The 20,396-nt window shown below is 41.1% G+C and overlaps 2 protein-coding genes across 4 annotated transcripts in view; one reads left to right on the top strand and one right to left on the bottom strand.

Moving 5' to 3' along the window:
- Positions 1-725: 725 nt before the first annotated feature.
- dffa (DNA fragmentation factor, alpha polypeptide) lies at positions 726-7,456 on the bottom strand. Its single transcript, XM_084014792.1, has 6 exons — positions 7,234-7,456; positions 5,896-6,054; positions 5,650-5,798; positions 4,839-5,034; positions 3,537-3,661; positions 726-3,344 (listed from the first exon to the last, which is right to left on the bottom strand). Exons 1-6 carry the CDS (start codon positions 7,325-7,327, stop codon positions 3,117-3,119), a joined length of 951 nt encoding a protein of 316 aa, XP_083870918.1. The 5' UTR covers positions 7,328-7,456; the 3' UTR covers positions 726-3,116.
- A 2,402-nt stretch (positions 7,457-9,858) lies between these two features.
- Positions 9,859-20,396, top strand: part of pex14 (peroxisomal biogenesis factor 14) — a 43,569-nt gene continuing 33,031 nt past the window's right edge. For all 3 annotated transcript variants that reach the window (XM_084015772.1, XM_084015771.1, XM_084015770.1), the window contains exons 1-2: positions 9,859-9,945; positions 11,572-11,622. In XM_084015772.1, the coding sequence (XP_083871898.1) occupies positions 9,910-9,945; positions 11,572-11,622 (87 nt within the window). In that variant the 5' untranslated portion in view covers positions 9,859-9,909. The remainder of the gene's footprint in view (positions 9,946-11,571; positions 11,623-20,396) is intronic.

Here is a 20,396-nt window from a genome sequence, read left to right as displayed (position 1 = left end):
TCTGTGGCCCACAAGCAGGGCAAAAGAGCACGCCTGAACGCGCTGATATGAGACACTTGTGTTGATTTATATCCTTTTTTTTTTTTGAATGAGGCCAACGCCACTTTTCTCTCGACTCGCGTCATATTTTACAGTCTCGTCATGTTAACTTTGACTGAACTGTTATTTTGTGACGCACTGTAAAGGCCAGCGTACCTTGGCAAGGCAAGGTATGTACTGACCCATACATCACCTTGGCATTTGCAACTCAATAGAAACACAAGGCCTCAGGTGGACAAGAGTTCTGTGAAAGTCATCCGAACACATGGGATACCGTTTGTTTCCAGCATGAAATGTCCAGACGGTCCTCGGGGCGGGACCTCATAATCTAATCCACCAGGACAGTGTGAAACAAGCCCACCTTACTTCTAACTGTTCAGCTAGTTGAAGTCGGCCCATTAAGCAACTACTGGAAAATTATGTAGCAGCAGCATGCAGCCAATAGGCTCACAGCTAACAACCCTGCATCCCGGGGGGCATGAAATGACTGCATGCGAAGAAATAGAAGAGGTATGTTCGTGTTTTTTGTCATCAGTCAGTATTTTAGGGCTCCTCGCTTCAGGGCCTCAAACTTCCAATCCAGCTTTTGATCTGGTCTTCAGAGGAAGTCTCAGGAATCTGCCAGTGAGATTTGTCAGTTTGCAATTCTACATGCATATAATATTCATTATACAAAAGGACAAGAGCACTGTCAAAAAATTCGAGGGCTGGTTTATTTTAGAAAATCCCTCCTACCACCATTCAGTTTATATAAAAGGCACCTTAAATCACAGAATGTACAGTCATTTACAAATTCCTCTGGTAGCCTGTAGCATGTTTAATCCAGTACCAAGTCTTACAGGGTTATAAAACAGCAGAGCGATGGCTCACTTGATAGATACAACAAAGTTGCATAGTAAACAGGAGATCTTGATGAATGCTGTGCTTTTGCCCTGTATCCAATACTAAATTACAAGCGGGCGGTGACGTCTAAATCTCCGCAGATTCATCTGTAAATTGTGATGACGGGCATGTCAAAGGCTATCTTCCACGTGACCCATGAGTCACACACAGCCCCGCACCATGCATCCTCTTACATCACTCAGCCACCAGACTGATACATAACTTCCTTGATGGTCTATAATGGATGGTCTTTAACGAGCTCTCATCCAGAAATATTGGTTCTATGCAACTCAAAGAAGCTGTCATTCCTTGGCTTGTGTTCAGTGAAGCTACCCTGTACGTGGTTTACATCTTGTCATATTCTTTAGTGTTGGAATGATGAATTAGTCTGCGTACCTCCATTCAAATTAAGCTTTGATAGAAATACATTTGGTCGATGTCGGCATTTGCATACGTCTCTGAGATTTTTTGTTCTCCGCCTGCATGTCACTCATGTAGTGCCGTACAAATATGTGCTCTTCATATTTTGGTATTACTGCTGCTCCATGTTGACATTAAGGTGCATATATGGATACAACATGGAAAGAAGTGTATTTACAAAAAACATTTCAATATTTTCAGCACAAGTTAGAAATGGTTTGATTCAAAAAGTCTACTAGTGGCCTTTATAACTTAGAAAAAGGTCAAAGCTATTGAACTGTACATAACATTTGTCTCTTTTTGCAGGAATCACTGAAGTTGACAACAAGTAGGAGCACGTTATGAGGTGCAGGATCAGCCTGGATGCCAACTGTTTGAAACAAGAACACACTGCAACCCATAAGTTCCCTCCCTTAAACTAAATCCCCTATATTTGAGATGTAAATGTCATTTCTGTGATAGCACATCAATGCTTCCCAACAGACGCAAAATAACATGCCCTTCCCAGCCATTTCCACAATGCCAACAGTCTTCAATCCTTCAAAACAGCCCTCAAATCTCACCTTTTCACTCTTGCTTTTAATCTTTAAACTTGTTTTTTTCCGTTTTGTTTTTTTCAGCTGGCTTGTTTGCTTTGTTCTGTTTTTTTGTTTTGATTTCGTTTTTTTTTGTAAAGCATCTTTGAGCACCGTATGTATTATTATTATTATTTAACATATTTTGTCATTCACCATATGCTGGAGAGCCACACACACATTAGTGTTTACCAGTGGAGGTAAACAATATTTGGAAGGTCATTCCCACAGCAGCAGCAGTATATATATATATATATATATATATACACATACATACATACACACATACACCGGTGTATATATATATATATAAAACCTTTACGTCGAGCTGAAATTAAAATGTTTTAACCCTGTTAGATCACATCCCTAGTCATATTGTGCGCCTTTTTAATCCATGCCCCCCAAAAATTACTAAACACTTTTACCAAAATCCAATGTTTTTTCCTTATGCCCCACCTGCCTCTCCTGTTTCATTGAGAAATGTCACAGTACGGAAGATAATAGTGTTCCAGCTCGGCTTTAAAGCAATGATTCCACATTTTGGGAAGTACGCTTATTTGCTTCCCTGCCAAAAGATGGATGAGACGACCGATTCCACTCTCATGCCTAGCTACTAACTATGAAGCTGGAATGAGCAGAGGTTAGCACTCAGACTGGAAACTGGGAGAAACAACTAGCCTCGCTCCATCCTGAATCTTATTTTAATCTGGAGTGCAATAACAAGTTATTGTTTAAGGGGGTTTAAGTTCGAGACTATTTCTTGACTGGGTCGTTTCCTTACCAGGTGCTGGTAGGCGGAGTTTGTTACAGGCTAGCTGAGTGGTGGTTTCCATTCTTTATGCTAGAAACCAGCAGAGAGCAGTGGTACCAATCTCCTCAGCTAACTATCAACAAGAAAGTAGAGTGTCGGATGTGTTTATCTCCGATTCATTTCACAGCATGGCACTTGAGAAAATAAGCAGCCAATAGAGGGTTGATGCCAGTGGTTAATGTCAGCATGCCTTTGATAAATATGACTCTGCTTCCTCTTGAGGCGAAAGCTTTCCAGTGGTTTTGCAGGTTTAACAAAACGAAGCAGACGTCAACATCATTAACATTCATGGATTCCAGCATTAAGGATACTATCAATAATCCCGTTCTTCTGACCCCGAGGCAAGTTGTGTGCATCCTTATCAGTCTCTGCTCAGGTGACGCCTAAGCCTAGTTGCCGTCTTGTGCCAGTTTCGTTTCCACACCCTCCTCCGCGTTCTGCTCGCTTGACTGCCGGCTGCTCTCCGGCTGCGTGTTGCTCCTGATGGACTGCACGGCCTGAACCTGCTGCAGACGTCCCGTCAGCTCGGCGTCGCAGGCCTGCAGCAGCGCCGATGTCCTCGTCCTGTCCCAGCCCAGCACCTGCTCCATGGCTTCCACCCCTCTGGTCACCACCATCTGAAAACACATGGACGAGGCTTCGTTTCAAACTGGAACACGTGAGACTTGTTTATAGATACACATGTATAATATGTTGGGTTGGGATTTGCTGTTCTCATAATTGTTTCATTACTTTTTTACAGCTGGTTATCCGAGTCAGATGGGGTACAAGTTTTGAGGCAGACTGGATCAGTGGTGAGAGTGAATTACCTGCAAATCCTCAGTGGAGAGTCTGGTCTCTGGGCTCGTTTTGCCTTTCAGGACCATCAGAGTCCTGGACATGAATCCGGATGCAGGGTCCACCTCCATTCCATCCACCACCTCCTCTCCAGCCCCTGAGACATTACAATTCATGCTCTTTGAGGATCATTCGTTGCGATAGTTTCAACAGATCACAACAAGAGGTGGGCTTATTCAGCAGCGACAACGGCTCCACCTAGTGGCCGAAAGGCCCAAGCACAGCTCTTCTCTTATTAGCAAGTAGATATTATGAAGCACCAGAGGGAAAAGACTGATTACTGAAGGTTTGGAGCTAAGAAAAATAACATTTTAAGAAGTAATATCTGCAGTTATTTAAAAGGGCTTCACTGTCTTGTCATGACTACATGCGTTGCCACTTTATGCACACAAAAAATAAAAGGATGTAACACGGACGTATTCAAATATTGCTCTATTGAACACATAGCAGTCTTAGCTCTTAAAAGTAATACATATATAAATATTCATCAATGCAATCCTTGCGATACCCAGCCACCTGTCCAGGGTGTATGTTATGTCGAGAGGTGGGGCGCATTTAAAAATGTTTTTCCAGCTGTAAACTAAATTATGTGACTGTAAGGCGATGACACGCATTAATACTGGTAATAATATTGACAGCTCTTCCCAAATGTATTATAAAAAAATCTGTATTTAATAGGGGGTCAAATGGCTCAACACATCAGTAATTAGCCCTGGACCTTGCAGGCCAATGCTGAGATAGATTCAACCAGTTGGGACTAATCTACATCATGCAAGGTTTCTAAAAATAAAATGTCCTGCCTCACAGATCCTTGCACACCACCTACCCTCCCCTCAGTCCCTTGCTCACTTTTTAATCATTTTTCAAAATGATGCAGTGGGTAGAGTTAGACCTGGGAGGGATGTTATACTTTCGTAAGCCACGTCAGTGATCCTTGTTTACCTTCCTGCAGAGCTTCACAATCACAGGTTCATTGTGATCATTTTGCTGGATGTTCTACTCATCCTTATTTCTCACAGCTATTACGGAAATGGCAGAAAGGATATGATGGTGGGCAGCACATGATGATGGGGATAGCACAGTATCAGGCCTCATTAGATGCCCAAAGCACAAGGAGTGTCACATTTCACATTTTTATAGAATAAAAGGAGCAACTCTGGTATTTTATGACTTAACATCTTATATTAAAATCGTACATATATGATTATAAATGTATAAATAAGTGTTTTATTAATGTTATGAACTCATTTAGGTCTAAATGAAAACTGCCGTACCTTCCTGGCTGGGCTCTTCCTGCTGTCCATCCTCTTTCCTCGCAGCTTTGAGGAAGAGTTGGAGCAACTCCTTGGACTGCCTCTCCTCCTCTCGCCGGTCCAAAACCCTCTGCAGTGTCTCCTGGAGGTCCTTGGCCTTCTTCTCTTGGAAGCCCAGCGCAGACGCTAGCTCAAGGCATGGAGCATCCACTAAGGTCTGGAATAGCAGGTGACACATAGCAATCATATACTAGAACACTGGATACTGAGAACACTGCAGTATGTATATACAGTGCTTCACAGCAACAACCAATACTGGAACGAAAACAAGGAGGAAATGGACAGCAAAGCTAAAAGGATAGCATTACATTGTTAACTCCTGCCATAAGCCTTTAAAGTCTACGGTGTGAAGCCCCTCCCACTGTGTTTTTTTACACTTTTGGATACCAATCCTAAGTGTTCAGACACTCATCCCATGCACTTGTAAGCACCACTCTTGTCATGTGACTAATAACTTTGTAATTCACTGGCTTTTCTAAACTATTAGAATTGCTATGACGTAACACCTCTGTCTTGGAGGCACACATGACACATCTATGCACTGTTTTCATTGCTGAGCTACACAATCTGTTGATAACCTTAAGAAATAGTTTGTACAAGTGAATCTCTTGTGTGGACTCCCTCATCATCAGTTTATTAGTATTTACATAAGAGTTGTTGACTATAAGAATACAGAATATTACCAGCCTTATCCCTCACAGGACAAACTTACCGGTGCATACTCAGATGATCATGACTAACCACTGTTGAAATGCAGGAATCATGCTTGTACCTGTAAGTCAGCCTCAGACATGAGGATGATGCAGGCGAGGTCCTGCTTCAGCTGCTGAGCCAGGTCCCACCAGGCTTCTACAGCACCATCTACAGTGTCAGCATCCAGCAACACAGAATCCCTCGCCATCCAGGCCGTGCCGCCGTCCACTACAATGTCAAGGAACAACGGGATGTGCGTTTCATGTTGTAAAATTCTAAGAATGAGTCTAGACTGTAGACAAAACTCAGAAGTAAACCTGCTTACCCCTGCGACCTGGAGACCACGTCTCTCTTTCATTCAACAGCATGAACTTTGTGTGTAAAGGTAAACACAAAAAGTAGGCCTGGTCCTGTACTATTGTCCCATCTTCCTCCAGGACCACTTTGACAGACTCACCAGAACTCAACCCAAGAAACTCGCATCCTGAGGGGAGAAATTACATTACATTACAGATCAGACCACATCAAACTTGGTACTTAGTACTAGTCTATAGCCGTATACGCAGCCATCCTTCATGGCAGTTATCGGGACAATCGGTTCCAATATTGTATATAAGCTAAATATTTCAGAGGGTAACAACTCTTGCACTATCTGATAATTTGAGGAATTAAGCATCTGGAACATCTGTAAATGATTCAATCCTTATTCTTATTTCACTTTGTAAAAGTATATGTATATTCTATGTTAATTATACATCCATATTTAGTGTATCTAATAATGTGTGGTGGATTTGCCTCTGGTGGTTTTCGGTTTAAGTCCTCACTAAAAAAAAATATTGCAGTCCAGCATTTACTTATGATTTGAATTCATGTGTGAGGCAGAAATGCAACCCTTTATGGCTGAACTTGTTTGTGTCAATCACCTGCAGGTTTAATAAATGAATACTAAGCTGCTTGAATTAACTTTTGTTGTTTTTATTGTATGTATGCATACACTCCGAGGCTGCTTTTAAAAGTAAGTAACATTCAGTACTGCCTTTGTAATAACACGTTTTGGTTGTAGCTCTATATAAAAAGGTCAACAATACTGAATTTGCGAATGGAAGCTTTTCAAAATAAAGCTCCAAGTTTTGATTCATCTGCAGATACAGAACTTTATCCAGAACAAAACTATATCATATGAGAGGTGTAGATAGAAAAACGTGGTAGTATCCATAAGAGCTTGTATTTTAGATACATGAAACCCTGAAGTGTGCTTTGGTGTGGGCGACGCCTGCTGGCTAGCATGCTCGGAATGAGCAGGACGGGACGGAGGTCTGTCCTGACTCTTCACGTTCAGAGCCTGCGAGTTTGAACACGATGGAAATGTTGACTCGGCTCGGCTCGTCCGTGATGACGGCGGATAGAGAGAGCTATGTAACACGGTGCTGGAGATCACTGTGTGTCTTAACGTTTAGTGTTTCACATTAGACGACAGCTTTAATGCCGTTTAGTACAACACCGACCAATGCAAACTGCCTAACGTGACGGTTAAATACACTTATATATTGTCAGGTGTATCCTCACTTTGTCTGGTATAATATAGTTTTTATATAAACATAAAAAAACGTTAGACAAACAATTACAAAGTCGCTTAAGTCACAGATGTTATAACACAACTCACCTTTTATCTTCAGCTCGCTTAAGGAGGGAACCACCAAGCCATAGGATTTCTGTCGTGTGAAATTGCACACTTTACACGGTTTCCTGTCTGTCATTGTCGGCTTTATTTGGAGGAACGTATTGTTCTTTCTTCCAACCTGAAACTGACAGTATACTTCTCGTCTGTCTGATCTTCAGCAGTTTGTTTGGAACACGGAACCGCCGCGGTGGCTACTTCTTCGTCTTCTTCTTCTTCTTTGACGTTTAACGGCAGTTCGCGTGTCGCATTACCGCCACCTTCTGGACGTAGTTAACTCCTACAGGTTCTGACTAACATTCCCTTAGAAAGATTACATACACCCCAGTTTTTAATACTGTAAATGCAATGTACACTAAAGGCTCAATCACAATTATACCTCAGTTGGTAATAAACAGTGACTTTATAAAGAGGAACTGAGTGGATGCTATAGGCCATTTTTTCCCTGTATAACCGATAAACCATTACAACCTCTTTTGGGCCTTATTTATAAATTGTGAGAAGAGTGAATTTGTGCATTAATGAATGTCCCTAGCCCTTTAACACCTATTCCTCATCACATATCTCTTTTATGCATATGCCATGAAAACATCTGTTAAATACTACTAAATGAGACTATATTAGAGCAACATGCCCCCACTTTTTTCTCTCCTTTGTGAAACAAACAGAATGTACGCCAGCCTTTCATATTAAATGTTCTAAGAAGGTTACAATTATCTGAACATTCAGCCTCCTGTTCCAAATTACAGGAATTATATTATGCTGTTGTAGTAGTGTAGTTGAAAACTATGTCAATATGAGAGTTAAGAAATCGTAAAGGCAGACCTTGGATTCTTATTTTTCATGTATTAATTTTCTGATGGGCAAAGACTAAATCCAATACAGTTTCACACCAATCCTTTTTTAATGTGTTATGAATCTGTACATTTAGGTGATTTAGTGTTCATTAGGGGGCAGCAACCGTGTCAGGGTGAGAATAAAAGAGATGAATAAAAGATGAAAAAAGGAACACATTTGTACAATATTCAATTGCCAATCTCACCCTCAAACGTTATTTTCAGCTAATCGAAAATACTGTGATTCCCGTCTCCAAAGAACACTTTGCTGGCATTTTACAAGTTGTTTTTTAAGGTTTCCTATGTGGACATATACACACACAGAATACAGACACTCAAATAAAATGGCATCAAGAAATGTAGTGCACTATATAATAAATAGGGAGTCATTTTTGACACAGCCTCTGTCTTCAATTGAGTCTTGAAATGTGTCCGTCAACTACTCCTGGGAAATATAAAGACAGCATTGTCTTTCCACAAGACATTATGGTCACGGTAGCTAATTTCACTTCTTTTAATGTGTCACTTGGTGGCGATTATGAAGATTAATGTTCCATTATTATTACAGCTTATATAGGGATATATCAGTCATACTGGTCTTGACTGACAGCATTGTCTTGGAGCAGTCAGACTGCACTTGAGGCTGGATTATGGGAGACAAAGGAGAAAACCGCTCCAGGCCCCGAAGAATCTCAGGACCCCCAGACCGCCAGGAGCTCAGATGGCCCCAGAGCAACTATTTTTTTCTTCCGCTGTTTCGATTCATTACAAATTCAAGCAGGAAAATGTAATATGTCCTGAAACAATAAGCAGCTTAAAGTGCTGGCCCTGTCATTATTAATCTTGGGACTATCTTGTAAAGGGGCCCCCGTGTAAAAATATAGTTTAATTAATGAAGTTATTATGCTTAGGCACTCGTGACAGCTGTCACTGGAGGAATGTCTGGGTTGTTTTGGGGTTGTTGGTCCAGTCCATTCTCTTGAAAGTGACATTTCAGGTACACCTTGAGGCAATTTGTTCAAATTTATCACAAACGTCCACTGGATTCAATGATGTACTTATTAGATTTAGGAGGTCAAAGGTCAAGGTAACTGGGACCTCTAATTGTCCCATTCTTGCAATATCTCAGGAGTGTAGTGAGTGGATTTCTTCAAATTTCAGAACTTTTGAGGATGAACTGATTCAATTTTGTTAGTCAAGGGTCAAAGTTCAAGATCACTACGACCTCACATCCCTCCCATTATCACAAAGTCGACATCTCCGGAATGCCTTTAGCGAATTTCTACAAATTCAATACAAATGTCTACTTGGACTCAAGGATGAACCGATAAGAATTTGGTGGTCAAAGTTCACTGTGACCCTAAGCTGTGACCTTTTGGCCATGACTCAAGAATGCATGTGTTAATTATGACAATTTCACACAAATGTCTTTTTAATAGGATACAATCATAAAGTGATGATATTTTGGACAGACATGGATGGAAAGTGCAGCAGACTGGTTGATGGAGGCACACAACACAAGTCGTTAATTCTAATTGTGTGTTAATATTGTAGGCTATTACATATTATTAGTAAGATGTTTGTATTATTATTATGATTATTAAGACTTTTTACAGATCCAAGTGTTATTGTGCTTGCCTTTAAAAACCAGGGTTTCCCTGTGTTGATTCAACTTTCATGTGAACTCTGAACTCAATGAGCGAGCCTGTAACGTCCTGTGATGGATGTGGACCAAACATATGTACCTTTGACATCCTTCAGGAAAAGCAGTCGAGCGCGGCTCATCGAGCAGCCTTGTCCTGTAAGGAAGCGGTGGCTAGAAAAGATGGCATCCACCGACCAACCTGCACCTCCAGCACAGGTCGACATTTCTGCCACTTAAACATTTCCGTCTTGATATCCAGATGAGACAGCGGGCTCGCATAGTGTGTTTAGACGCTGTGACCCTCGGAATGCCTTCATTTACTTTTATAACGGCTCTGCTCGCGAGGGTTAGCATGCTCGCTAGTTAGCATGCTAGCTCGCCCCCTTGAACGCTTGAAAAGTTGCCTCTCCTCAGACACGCTTGTGTTGACAAGTGGACCCCGAGGGCCAGGCTGAAAACTTCTGTGGTTCGCTTACCTAGTCGGCTAGCTATTTATCCCGTACACTTGTACGTCCTTCCCCCTGTCCACGTAGCCTCCCTTCTGTCTTATTATGTGCCGTTAATGACATGTTGTGGTAAAGGTCGCTGTGAGCCTGGCGGCTTTAACTCGACTCTTTGCTAACACTTTCTCGGTTTAAACTGCTGACGAGCCGCGATTATTTACGAGAAAACGCACGTCATATAAAGTTGTGTCTCATACATGCCACCAGAGAAGGCTTTCCATGTTGCCTCTGCGTTGATTTCAGCAAGCAGACACCATTCGTTATCCAGAATTAAATCTGCATAGGTCAAAACTGAATCATTCAAATATAGATTTCATGTTGACATAACCCAGAGACTGATGAAACAGAAAGGCAAATTAAGTAAGGATTACTGGATTCATGTTTGTTATGCATGGTAACATTTACAAAACAATTACTGATTTACTGAAAAATAAATCAGTTGTTGCATGAGCGCCTATATAATCCAGAATATGTCCTATTATGCACATGTATCGACGTCATGTCTTGCTATTTGCTGTATTAAATTGGAATAACTAGAGATAAATGGATTTGAGGTGAAATGGCAGCAATGTAGCCTGACTGTCTTCACTCCTCTCCTGTCAGAATTATAAATAGTTTGAGACTATGAAATATATATATATATATATATATATATATATATATATATATATATATAAATCTAATGTTTAAAACTGTTTTTCCTATCTTTTCTTGTTCATTTCAGCAGCATTAATCAGTCAGATAGATCGACTTATTTGCTCACTGCAAATGTCACTGCTGTCCAGTGGTGGAAGTACTTAGAGCTTTGACTAAAAGTAGCAATACTGTGGTGTAGAAATATTCTAGTACCCTCGCTTTCCAGATTTTACTGAAATAAAAGGAGAAATATATTTGCATCAAAACATACTGGTACCAAAAGTAAACATACACATTTTTTTATTGTTATTGTTGATACACTCATGTGTAAATCACATTAGCGTTGCAGCTGGTAATGGTGTGACTAATTTAAAGTACTTTATATACTATATGACAATTTATTTATTGATTGTGTTTTGTATTGGTGATCTGAATCTGCAAACTAACTGGTAATTGAAGATATTAAATGGATGTAGTGGATTAAGAAGTACAATATTTCTCTCTGAATTGTAGTGGAATAGAAGTATAAAGTAGATGAAAATACTCAAGTAAAGAACCTTCAAATTGAACTCAAGTATTAGTACTTGAGTAAATGTTACTTTCTACCACTGCTGCTGTCTGACCGTGGCTGTATTGAACTGTTATATCCTCTGTCCTCCAATAGATGGCACTCTTATACAAGTGTGTTTTTTATTTTTCTCAGACTGGCCCTCTACCTGGAGGTATTGACACAGCTCCCCCCAGAGAAGCACTGGTAAGGACTCTGTATGTATAAATAACTTGACTGATAAGGCAATATGGACTAGAATAACAAAACTAATCAAGTGTGCCTATTTGTGCTTATTAGATAGATATAGTAGGTTAGATCAAGTTATACTCACATTTCCTTTTAATCTCAAAAAAAAAAAAAAAAATGTAAAGAATGTATTTAAACACTTAAGCAACTGATTTTGTGCCAACCAATGACATCAGCTGCTGTAGAGAGACGGAAAGTCAGCATACACTTGGGAATGATGACGCATATTTAAGGAACGGAGAGCTTTTAAAATGTTTGTGATGTAGTGACTTAAAGAAGTTCACTTTGATCTTTTCATCAGCAAACTACTTTTCCTTAGCTAATCAGATGATATTACACAAACCCCAGTGAGATCAAGTGTTGATGGCTTCCAATTAGCAGCCAGTCACTTAAACGCCACACTGATGTCCCCAAGCTCATAATGAGAGTACTTTATGTTCCTTGACTTTAGACTGTAAAAGGCATGTAGGAAAGGTCTATTTTAGCAAGTCACAGTGGTTTCACAGTTGCTTTAATCATGTTTGGCAGAAAAGTTTTACCACATACTGTACCTTTTGTGATCCTCAGTTTAGCCCATTGTTTGGGTCCAGGATGTTTTTTTAATTAATTAATTTCCCAATAGTCAGTAGTCATCAATAGAAAAAATACCGTTTAAGCAAACTTTTTTCAATAGACATGCCTGCGATCCTCCATGCGCCCACAAAAAAAAACCGAAAGAAAGTTTCCTCCATTTATTCTTGAAGATGTAATAGAAAAGTAAAATAATATTTTAATGGCCGACCTCATAAGGTGTCCAAGTAGTGGATATATGCACAGCCATTTACATTTAATAACAGGAAGCATCTTCTCTTTTTTTTCTTTCAATAATGTGTGAAGGGAAGTGTTCATTAGACATTGCTCGGCTCAAATGATGACAACGATTATAGCCAGAACTTATTGCTGAGTGGGATGGAATACATCACAGGTACATTCACTGTCCTTGTTTGGACACAGCATCCAGGTTATGGGAGTGCTATATTGTTCAGCCTACATGTCTCAATGTCATTCACCACCATTCACTCTTCATCCTCCCCCCATCATCCCTTCATGCCAAGGCTAATTTAATCCTGGGGTTATTGATTGTGGGAGCATTCTCCCAGGCTTTCTTTCAATTTACTTCAATTTCATCACCCCAGTGCGCTTCACGACTGCCTCCTCAAAAAGGGAAGAAATTCTTGTTATGAGGGTCCTGATTCGAGACTGGTTGACAAGTCTCCCCGCACCACCACCACCCTCACTTCCAGCCCCTTTTCTCCTTTCTCTTTTTGATGAGCTGCTCTTTCTCAGTTAAGTGGATTATTACAGTAGGGATAATTCTTGTCACATGGCATTATTTGGATGAGGTGAATAATTGAAATTTATGTCTGAAAGGATTTTATCTGGATGAGAGGAAAGGGAGTGCTGGCAGGGTTGGGAGGGCAGAGAGGGGGAGGGAGGAGGAGGAGGGGGGGGCAGCAGCACACACGTTTGTATAACATTTATGTGCACATGTGCATGTCAGACGAGCCAGTGTGTCAGGCTGGGGACACCAGTCATGTTAACAGGTTCTGACTCACCTCGCCCAGATCAGCAGGCCCTGGCACACTGCACGGCGTGGGCTCTCCTCTGTGGCAGGAGGGCCCAGCTCAGGGGCCGGTGCCACAGCCTTTGCCACCATCCTGGCCAGAGGGGGGAGGTCTGGACCTGCAGTCGGAGAGAGAGGGAAAAGAAAGGGTGGAAGAGACTGTTTGAGTTTGTGTTGAATGGTTGACTGCTATACCAGTAGCTGCCAGCCGCTGCCGTTGCCTCTGGCGGTGCTCTTTGCTCGCTCTCACCCCGGCTTGCTGCATCTCCGTCTATAACTCCCCCCCCCCACCTTCCACTCATCACAACCCCTGCCAGTCTCTTGCTGGTGTATCCCGAGTCTTTGTGCTCTCACCCTGCAGTGACACCCTGCACTCACCCCTCGTCTCCTCCTATCACTCTGCCCTCGCCTTTACGTCCACCCAAACACAATAACAATTATATGTGTACCAATCCTTTTATGGTCACATGATAAGAAAACCGGGTAAGTTGAAAGCAGGAAAAACATCAAACTAATATCCAGTAGTGGAGGAGAATTGTGACACAAGACCACTGTACATATCATTTTTATTGGATTCAATTTAAATGTTGTATTTTCCTCATAAAAGCTGCATTATGGTTACATTTTACAATTTTTTTTAACTAATGTGACTGCATTGAGTAAAATGCAAATGAATACCGGTTTGCCATCATATCCAGATGAATAACAATTATTTTTCTCAGAAACTGTAGTTTAGATTTTCATTATTTAAAATAGCATTCACAGCCCAAGTATCTTGTTGATATGGAGATTAGGCTGCAACTAACAATTATTTTCATTATGGATTAATCATCTGATTATCTTCATGATTTAGCTTTTGTCTGTAAAATGTCAGAAAATATTGAAAAAAAGACCAAGGTGCCATCTTTCAATTCCTTGATCTCACCATAAGTCCAAATATTGTTGTTGTACTGTATCATTTATGACAAAGAAAAGCACCAAATCATCAGACAACATTCGGTTTCTCCCCTCGCTAAATAGGATTCCTATCCTCCTGAGTATCCTTGATAGAAGTAGGCCTGTCCTTTTACTCTCCGCACACTGAAAAATCACAGCCCCCTAATGAAAAGCCATGTGTTTGTATGTGGGGATGCAAGCGTGTGGTTTACATGTGCAGGAGTTGCATCCATACCATTTGAGCACCTCTGTGTGTGCATGTGGGCATAGATAGTGTGTGTGTGTGTGTGTGTGTGTGTGTGTGTGTGTGTGTGTGTGTGTGTGTGTGTGTGTGTGTGTGTGTGTGTGTGTGTGTGTGTGTGTGTGTGTGTGTGTGTGTATTTAGGTTTGGGGGTTTTCGTGCAGCAGAGGGAGGGTGGTAATGGGAGGGGGAAAAGAATTGTAAGAAGAACATCCTCAGTCTCACAGCAACTTCAAAAGCTCCCCTTCCCCAGGATATTAAGCGACTGTGATGAAAAATTTAGCAAGCGTTAAATAAGCTGCTTTGAAGTGATCTGTTTTGGCTCAGCAGTCTCCAAATTTCCGTAGCCCCTCTGCAATAGCCATCACACTATAGGGGGGGGGGGAGAACAGTGTGTTAAGTGCAGGAGTTGTGGGCGACCTGGCAGGTTAGCAGAGAGTGTGCCAACAGTAATCCGGTCCAGCCAGCGACAGTAAGGCACTACGGCTGCTACTGTCCCCGGTTGTCTTTTTCTCCTCGTTTTCACCTCTGACCCCCCCCCCCCCCCCCCTCCCTCTTCTGCTGAGTCCCATGAGTCACAAGCAGACAGATGTTCCTCATGTGTTAGCCCTACAAAGATTTATTTTTTTCTTCACTGGTGATACCAGGAAGGCCGAAGTTGCTCTCGGGTCTTGACTCAGTTATTATTTGATTTTTTGTCCTTAACGACTTCCCCCGTTGAACATGTGCTTGTGAAAATTCCATTCTGTCCTCTGCACGACTGCTTTCTTTACTCGATTATATGACTTACGATATTTCCGTACCACCCACCCTCCCCAAAAAATACATTTTAAGTGATTTGAACCTTTTTAGAGTTCCACCACCATAAAGCAAAAAATAACAAGAAGTTAATCTCTTCTTTGATCATTCTTATTTCAATTCATTTCCCATTCATCACTTTCAAAACCATTATTTTAATTTTTGAGGACTCCAGGTTTCAACACGCCCCAAATTAATTATTGGGGCAGAATAAGAAATGGGAGCCAGTAATGAGTCTGGTATGGTAACTCCATTCTGTCAAGAAACTAGGCTACCATTTAGTTAGTCAAGGGAACCTTCTCTGAGATTTTCCTTTTTTCCTCTTTGCTCATTACTTTAATTGTAATTGTAATCCTTTATTGGAGCTGTCTGCAGTAAAGGAGAGTTATGGTCCGAGTGGGGGCGCGAGCCATAGAGATATTTCATGATTATTGGAGAAGACGGTCACTAGGTGGCAGCCACTAGTTCGGCCTTGCTGTAATTACTGGGTGGGAAGTGATGGCGAGAAACTGTGTGTGTGCGCATGCGAGCGTGTGTGAAGAGGGATTTTTTTTTTTTCCCAGTAACACACTCCTTGAAAGAGAAACGTCGAATAAGTCTGATCACCTGCCATGTCGTAGTCGGCGGATTCAGGCTGTAAACAAGCTACACGCTCTGCAGAAGCACAATTACCAATCAGTAAACTTACTTTCATGTTATTTCACAGGATATGGCGATGACATCAATAGGATTTTATTCCCCTTGCCCATCACTTTACATGTGACACATCTGCACGCCACAGTTTGTTTTTCGGTTGTCGTGGTGCGGTTTTCTCTTTACGAAAAGCATAAAAAGCTCAATTCTCGGCGCAACATTCATGGTGCATCATGCGCTGTTTGTTTCGGTGGTTAATGATACAGGAAGGGCCCTCCATTTTATTGTTGCTGTGTTGCACTTTTTCCCCCTCCTCGCCCAACACGGCAGCCAACCTCCTTAGAGGACTCTGTATGAATTCTCACTGTCATGTCCAAGGACGAGTGGCGCAGGGTCAGCTAATTGCTTTTATGATTATGATTTCACGTCAGATTTATCGTGCATGCTCGGAGCACATCTTCCAGGTCCTGCCGACGTTGCTGGCTCAGATGGGGAAAATGAGTTTACAGCTTCTGGCTGTGACTTCTTGTTTAAGTGCAGGTCACACTTTTTGACTCATTAGAGTTGAACGCAAGAGAGTGAATCACACAGGCTTTTCCTGTAAAAGCCGGTTTTCTATGTCAGTCACCGCCTTATTCATATTCGGCCACAAAAGAGCATTTCTCGACTGTTGTCTTTCAACATGTGCTAAAGTTTGGAGCTTGCGAACGAGGAATGACACAGACAAGGGTTTTGGGTTTTTTCTGTCGTTTGAACTTTTTACGAGGCATAAATCTCTCATCTTCGTTTCTGTTCGCAGATTAAATCATTACGCGTATTCCCCTCATAGTATGCCAGAGTTATCAGTTGACTTCCTTTTGATGTTGGTGACTTTTTTTTTCTGATGGTGCCTCCCACCTCTTTGAAAAGGATGAGCACAGATGAGTCCAACCCCGTTTTATATATTTTATTTATTTTGTGGTTTCTGCCTCATGTGCCGAGACGGACTAGATCTACATTGCCGACCCTGACAAAAGCGTCTTTATCTTTGGATATTTATGGAGCATTGGAAATCCTTTAATTCACTGTAAAGTTCATAGTAAATGAAGAAGAAGCTGCTGTCACCGTGTGTCAATAATACGCATATTTTATGTAGATATGTATAGTCTCATGTCGTGGCCCGTGGCTCTTGATTTGTTGCAGTAATTTGACCTCGCTCTGACCTTCCTGGCTAGGCCGCAGTGTGACTAGTGACAGATGCAGCCTGGGAATATGGTTTGGATAGTTTTCCAGTGCTCGGAGGAATGTTAAAGCTAGTTTTACCCAAAGTTCATTCTGGAGACACATGTAAAGTCTGTGATTAAGCCGAATTCAATAAACTTTAATGAATACGTAGGGCTTTATTTGTAGGGTTTTTCGTCTCAGCGAGTACATTAATGTAAACAGCATGGTAACACAGCTGTAATTTCCTATTCTCCCACAATTTAGTGAACTGTCATAATATGTTTACTTAAGAAATGATAGAAATACAGCACCAGTTTAATTACAGTGCAGTCATTTTGCCTCAATATACTTGGGAAAGTGGCCTTATCGAGCTGAGCTTCCTTTATACTCTCTATTCTGCTTTGTAATTACTTCAGCTTGATTTATCGTCTTTTCTTTGTGTTTATGGTTGTAAACTGCTCGAGTGAGTAACTTGGTCTGAGAGTGGCTTGTCTCCTTGCAGCGAGGCTGGAAATCTCCCGATGAATCTGAGATGTCTCCGCTGTCAAGACTGCTCACATCGCTCTCAGCCTCCAATGTCACTTTCAAGGCATAATTACACAAGTTGTGTTGATTAGTATGAGAAGCAATTACACTGGCTTTCCGCCGCAAATGGAAAATGTGATGGCCCTTGATTGACAGGAAGCATCCTGGCTTTAATAAGTAAATGACTATGGTAATTCAGGTGCTGAGACCCTTTGATTTGTCAGCATCTTTCTAATTTTTGTGATGTCCTCTGATTTTAATGAACATGAATTTGATTGAATCCCCCTCCATTTCCCGTTGTCCCCCGCACCCGTCCGTCTGTCTCCCTCCTCTCTGACCAGCAAGTGCTCTCACAAGGGAGCCATATGCTTACGCTTCCAGAGCTATCCTAAACAATCCTGCTGCGGCTGCTGAATTATTTCTCTGTGAATGAATCCAGCGTGTAAAAATAAAAACCCGATTAAATGAACAACATGCAATTTGAGCACGCTGTTGAAAATGCTTTTTAGCTCATCACGCTTTCGCAAGTGTGGGAAATCAGAGGAAAAATTATTTGTAATTGACACTTTGGGGAACATTTTTTTCTCTTTTTATCTGGCTTCCCAGTAAGTTATTAGCTGTTAATTTGTCGGCAAGCTCCCCTACAGCGCCAGATATTTGTTCAAATGCTGGGATCCCCTCAGTGCATTTGTAACTACACTTCTGAAAATGCTGCCCTGTCTAATTATGTAATATAATACTGCCTTTTAGGCAAGTTTCTTTTAATTGAATAATATTTGTTCTAGCTCAGCGTAAGCCATTGGAGCAGCGATACTTTGTAAAAGCTCTTTATACTGTATAAAATAGACAGTGTTCACTGTAAAATGTAGCTTAAACAGAGTTTTCTCATTTTAAAGATACAATATCTTATTGATCTGAAGCTTTTAAACTAAGATCTGTGTGTGTTTTTGCTCTTTGAATCGAGGCCAGACATTTGAATAATACCAAAATTTGATTGGCCCGACCCACAGTCTCATATTTCTTTCTTTGTTAACCACAGTTGGCCTAATCAAGTAATTCCCTGTTTGTCTTAGTAACCCCCTATAGAGTCATACATGCATAAATATAATAAAATAATTTGCTCTTGCACTCCCTAGCCCAGCTGTAATTTATATGGATTGAATGAGTGCTGCATTGTGGAAAAGCACGAGTGGACCAAATGCTCGTTTGTCACCTCTAATAAATGTAGGAATGTAAATTATGAAGTTATGCTTCAGATGTAAATGCACTTTATTCCAGTCCTTTAATGTAAACAGCCCACACCAATACATTAGGAGGGGTGGGGGGAGGGCGGAGGGTGATTTCACTTGGAATTTTGAATGTTTTCATAATCAATAATAAACACAAAAGAGCCTAGATGGGGAACGTTATAACATATCTGAAGTCTGGTTCATAAATTATTGCATGAAAGCAGGCTTGTACACCAAAAATGTAAATACATTAATGTTATTAATAATGTAGTGACTAATAGTTCTATCAAGACTGTAATAGCAGTTTAATGGAATATGACAGCAAGAATGTATTACACTTCTTACATTTAGAGGGGACCTCACATGACATTTATCAGGGATTTCTGAAACAATTTTTTTGATTATTTTGTTAAGTTAATTGCTTCTTTTCCCCCCAACGTCTTGTCTGGGAGAGGGGCAAAAAACTGGTAATGGATATTAATTAATATGTGTCAGTTTTCTGGGTTTGATTAAAAATAATGAAAGCAAAATGCTAATGGGATTTCAGAGTTTCTCTGTGTGTGGCGCCCTGAGATTGTGGCTTTATCTGGGGAATCTGAAAAAAAGAGATAGTGGGCTACTCTCCAGGCTAAAATGAAAGTGGCAGAATACAGAAACTGAGATAAATTATCTGAAAACCTGCAAAAATAGAGCACTTAAGTGAAATATTGCACTCTTAATTAGCCCAACTTTAGATGTGTGATACTGAGGTGCGTGGGCAGTAAATCGTAAAGTTTTCAGTGATATATAATGAAAAGTTATGCCTTGCCTGCGATTCCTCACATCTTCTCAGAATAACATTATCCTCACCTGCAGATGAAGGACTTTCATTTCTGAATGAAAGAAACATGTGAATCATTTCCATTGCTGCCTTGGCAAGTTGGGTTTTTTATCGGCCTCCCGCGGTGCATTTCTAATATACGGTTGTTTGCCAGAAACAGGATATATGGTCTTGTTTTTCTGAGAACTCTTTCTATAAAGTGGTTTTGGGGCCTTTCATTTAAATCGGAAGCTCCTCATGCTTGAGCTACACTTCACTTGGCACTGATTATTGCGGGAATCCTAAACCGTCATCCGTAGTCCACTACAGTCAGCATGGAGAAACCCTTTCCAAGACTTCTTTGTGTCTGTGTGCAGACTTCAGCAGAAAGAGGTCTTTTAAAAGCTATTATTAAGGTGGGGCACTAGTGTAGAGTGGCAGTGAAACAGAGGCTGGCACAGTAAAAAAGCAACCGTAGCCACTTGCTCAACTGACAATTATCCAACACCTGGACTGGCTCCCCTCCCTGGCATGTGCGTTGAGACTGTCGTCTTCTTGTTAATGCGGTGATTAACAGGAAGATTGCATTTGTTTTCCTGTGCACCTCTCCTGGCAGCAGTACTTTGCGTTCTCTTTGATTAAAATAGTAGTTGGATGAATGCATTGTGGCTCTATCACAAACTTCAAAAGAATGGGAATGAGATGATAGAAGAAGGAATAAATAGAAGAAAGGCCAAGGCCTCTTTGTTCCTTCCTTATTATGTT

Source organism: Eutrigla gurnardus (genome assembly GCF_963514095.1).
Source record: "Eutrigla gurnardus genome assembly, chromosome: 8".
NCBI lineage: Eukaryota > Metazoa > Chordata > Actinopteri > Perciformes > Triglidae > Eutrigla > Eutrigla gurnardus.
Note: the sequence above shows the minus strand (reverse complement) of the source record. Positions and strands in the feature narration are given on the sequence as shown.

Coding starts and splice junctions, on each gene's coding strand:
- dffa (XM_084014792.1), bottom strand. CDS start 7,327: ATGACAGACAGGAAACCGTGTAAAGTGTGCAATTTCACACGACAGAAA. Junction 5,799..5,895: donor GTGGTCTCCAGGTCGCAGGG/GTAAGCAGGTTT, acceptor TTGACATTGTAG/TGGACGGCGGCACGGCCTGG. Junction 3,662..4,838: donor GGAAGAGCCCAGCCAGGAAG/GTACGGCAGTTT, acceptor GTAATGTCTCAG/GGGCTGGAGAGGAGGTGGTG.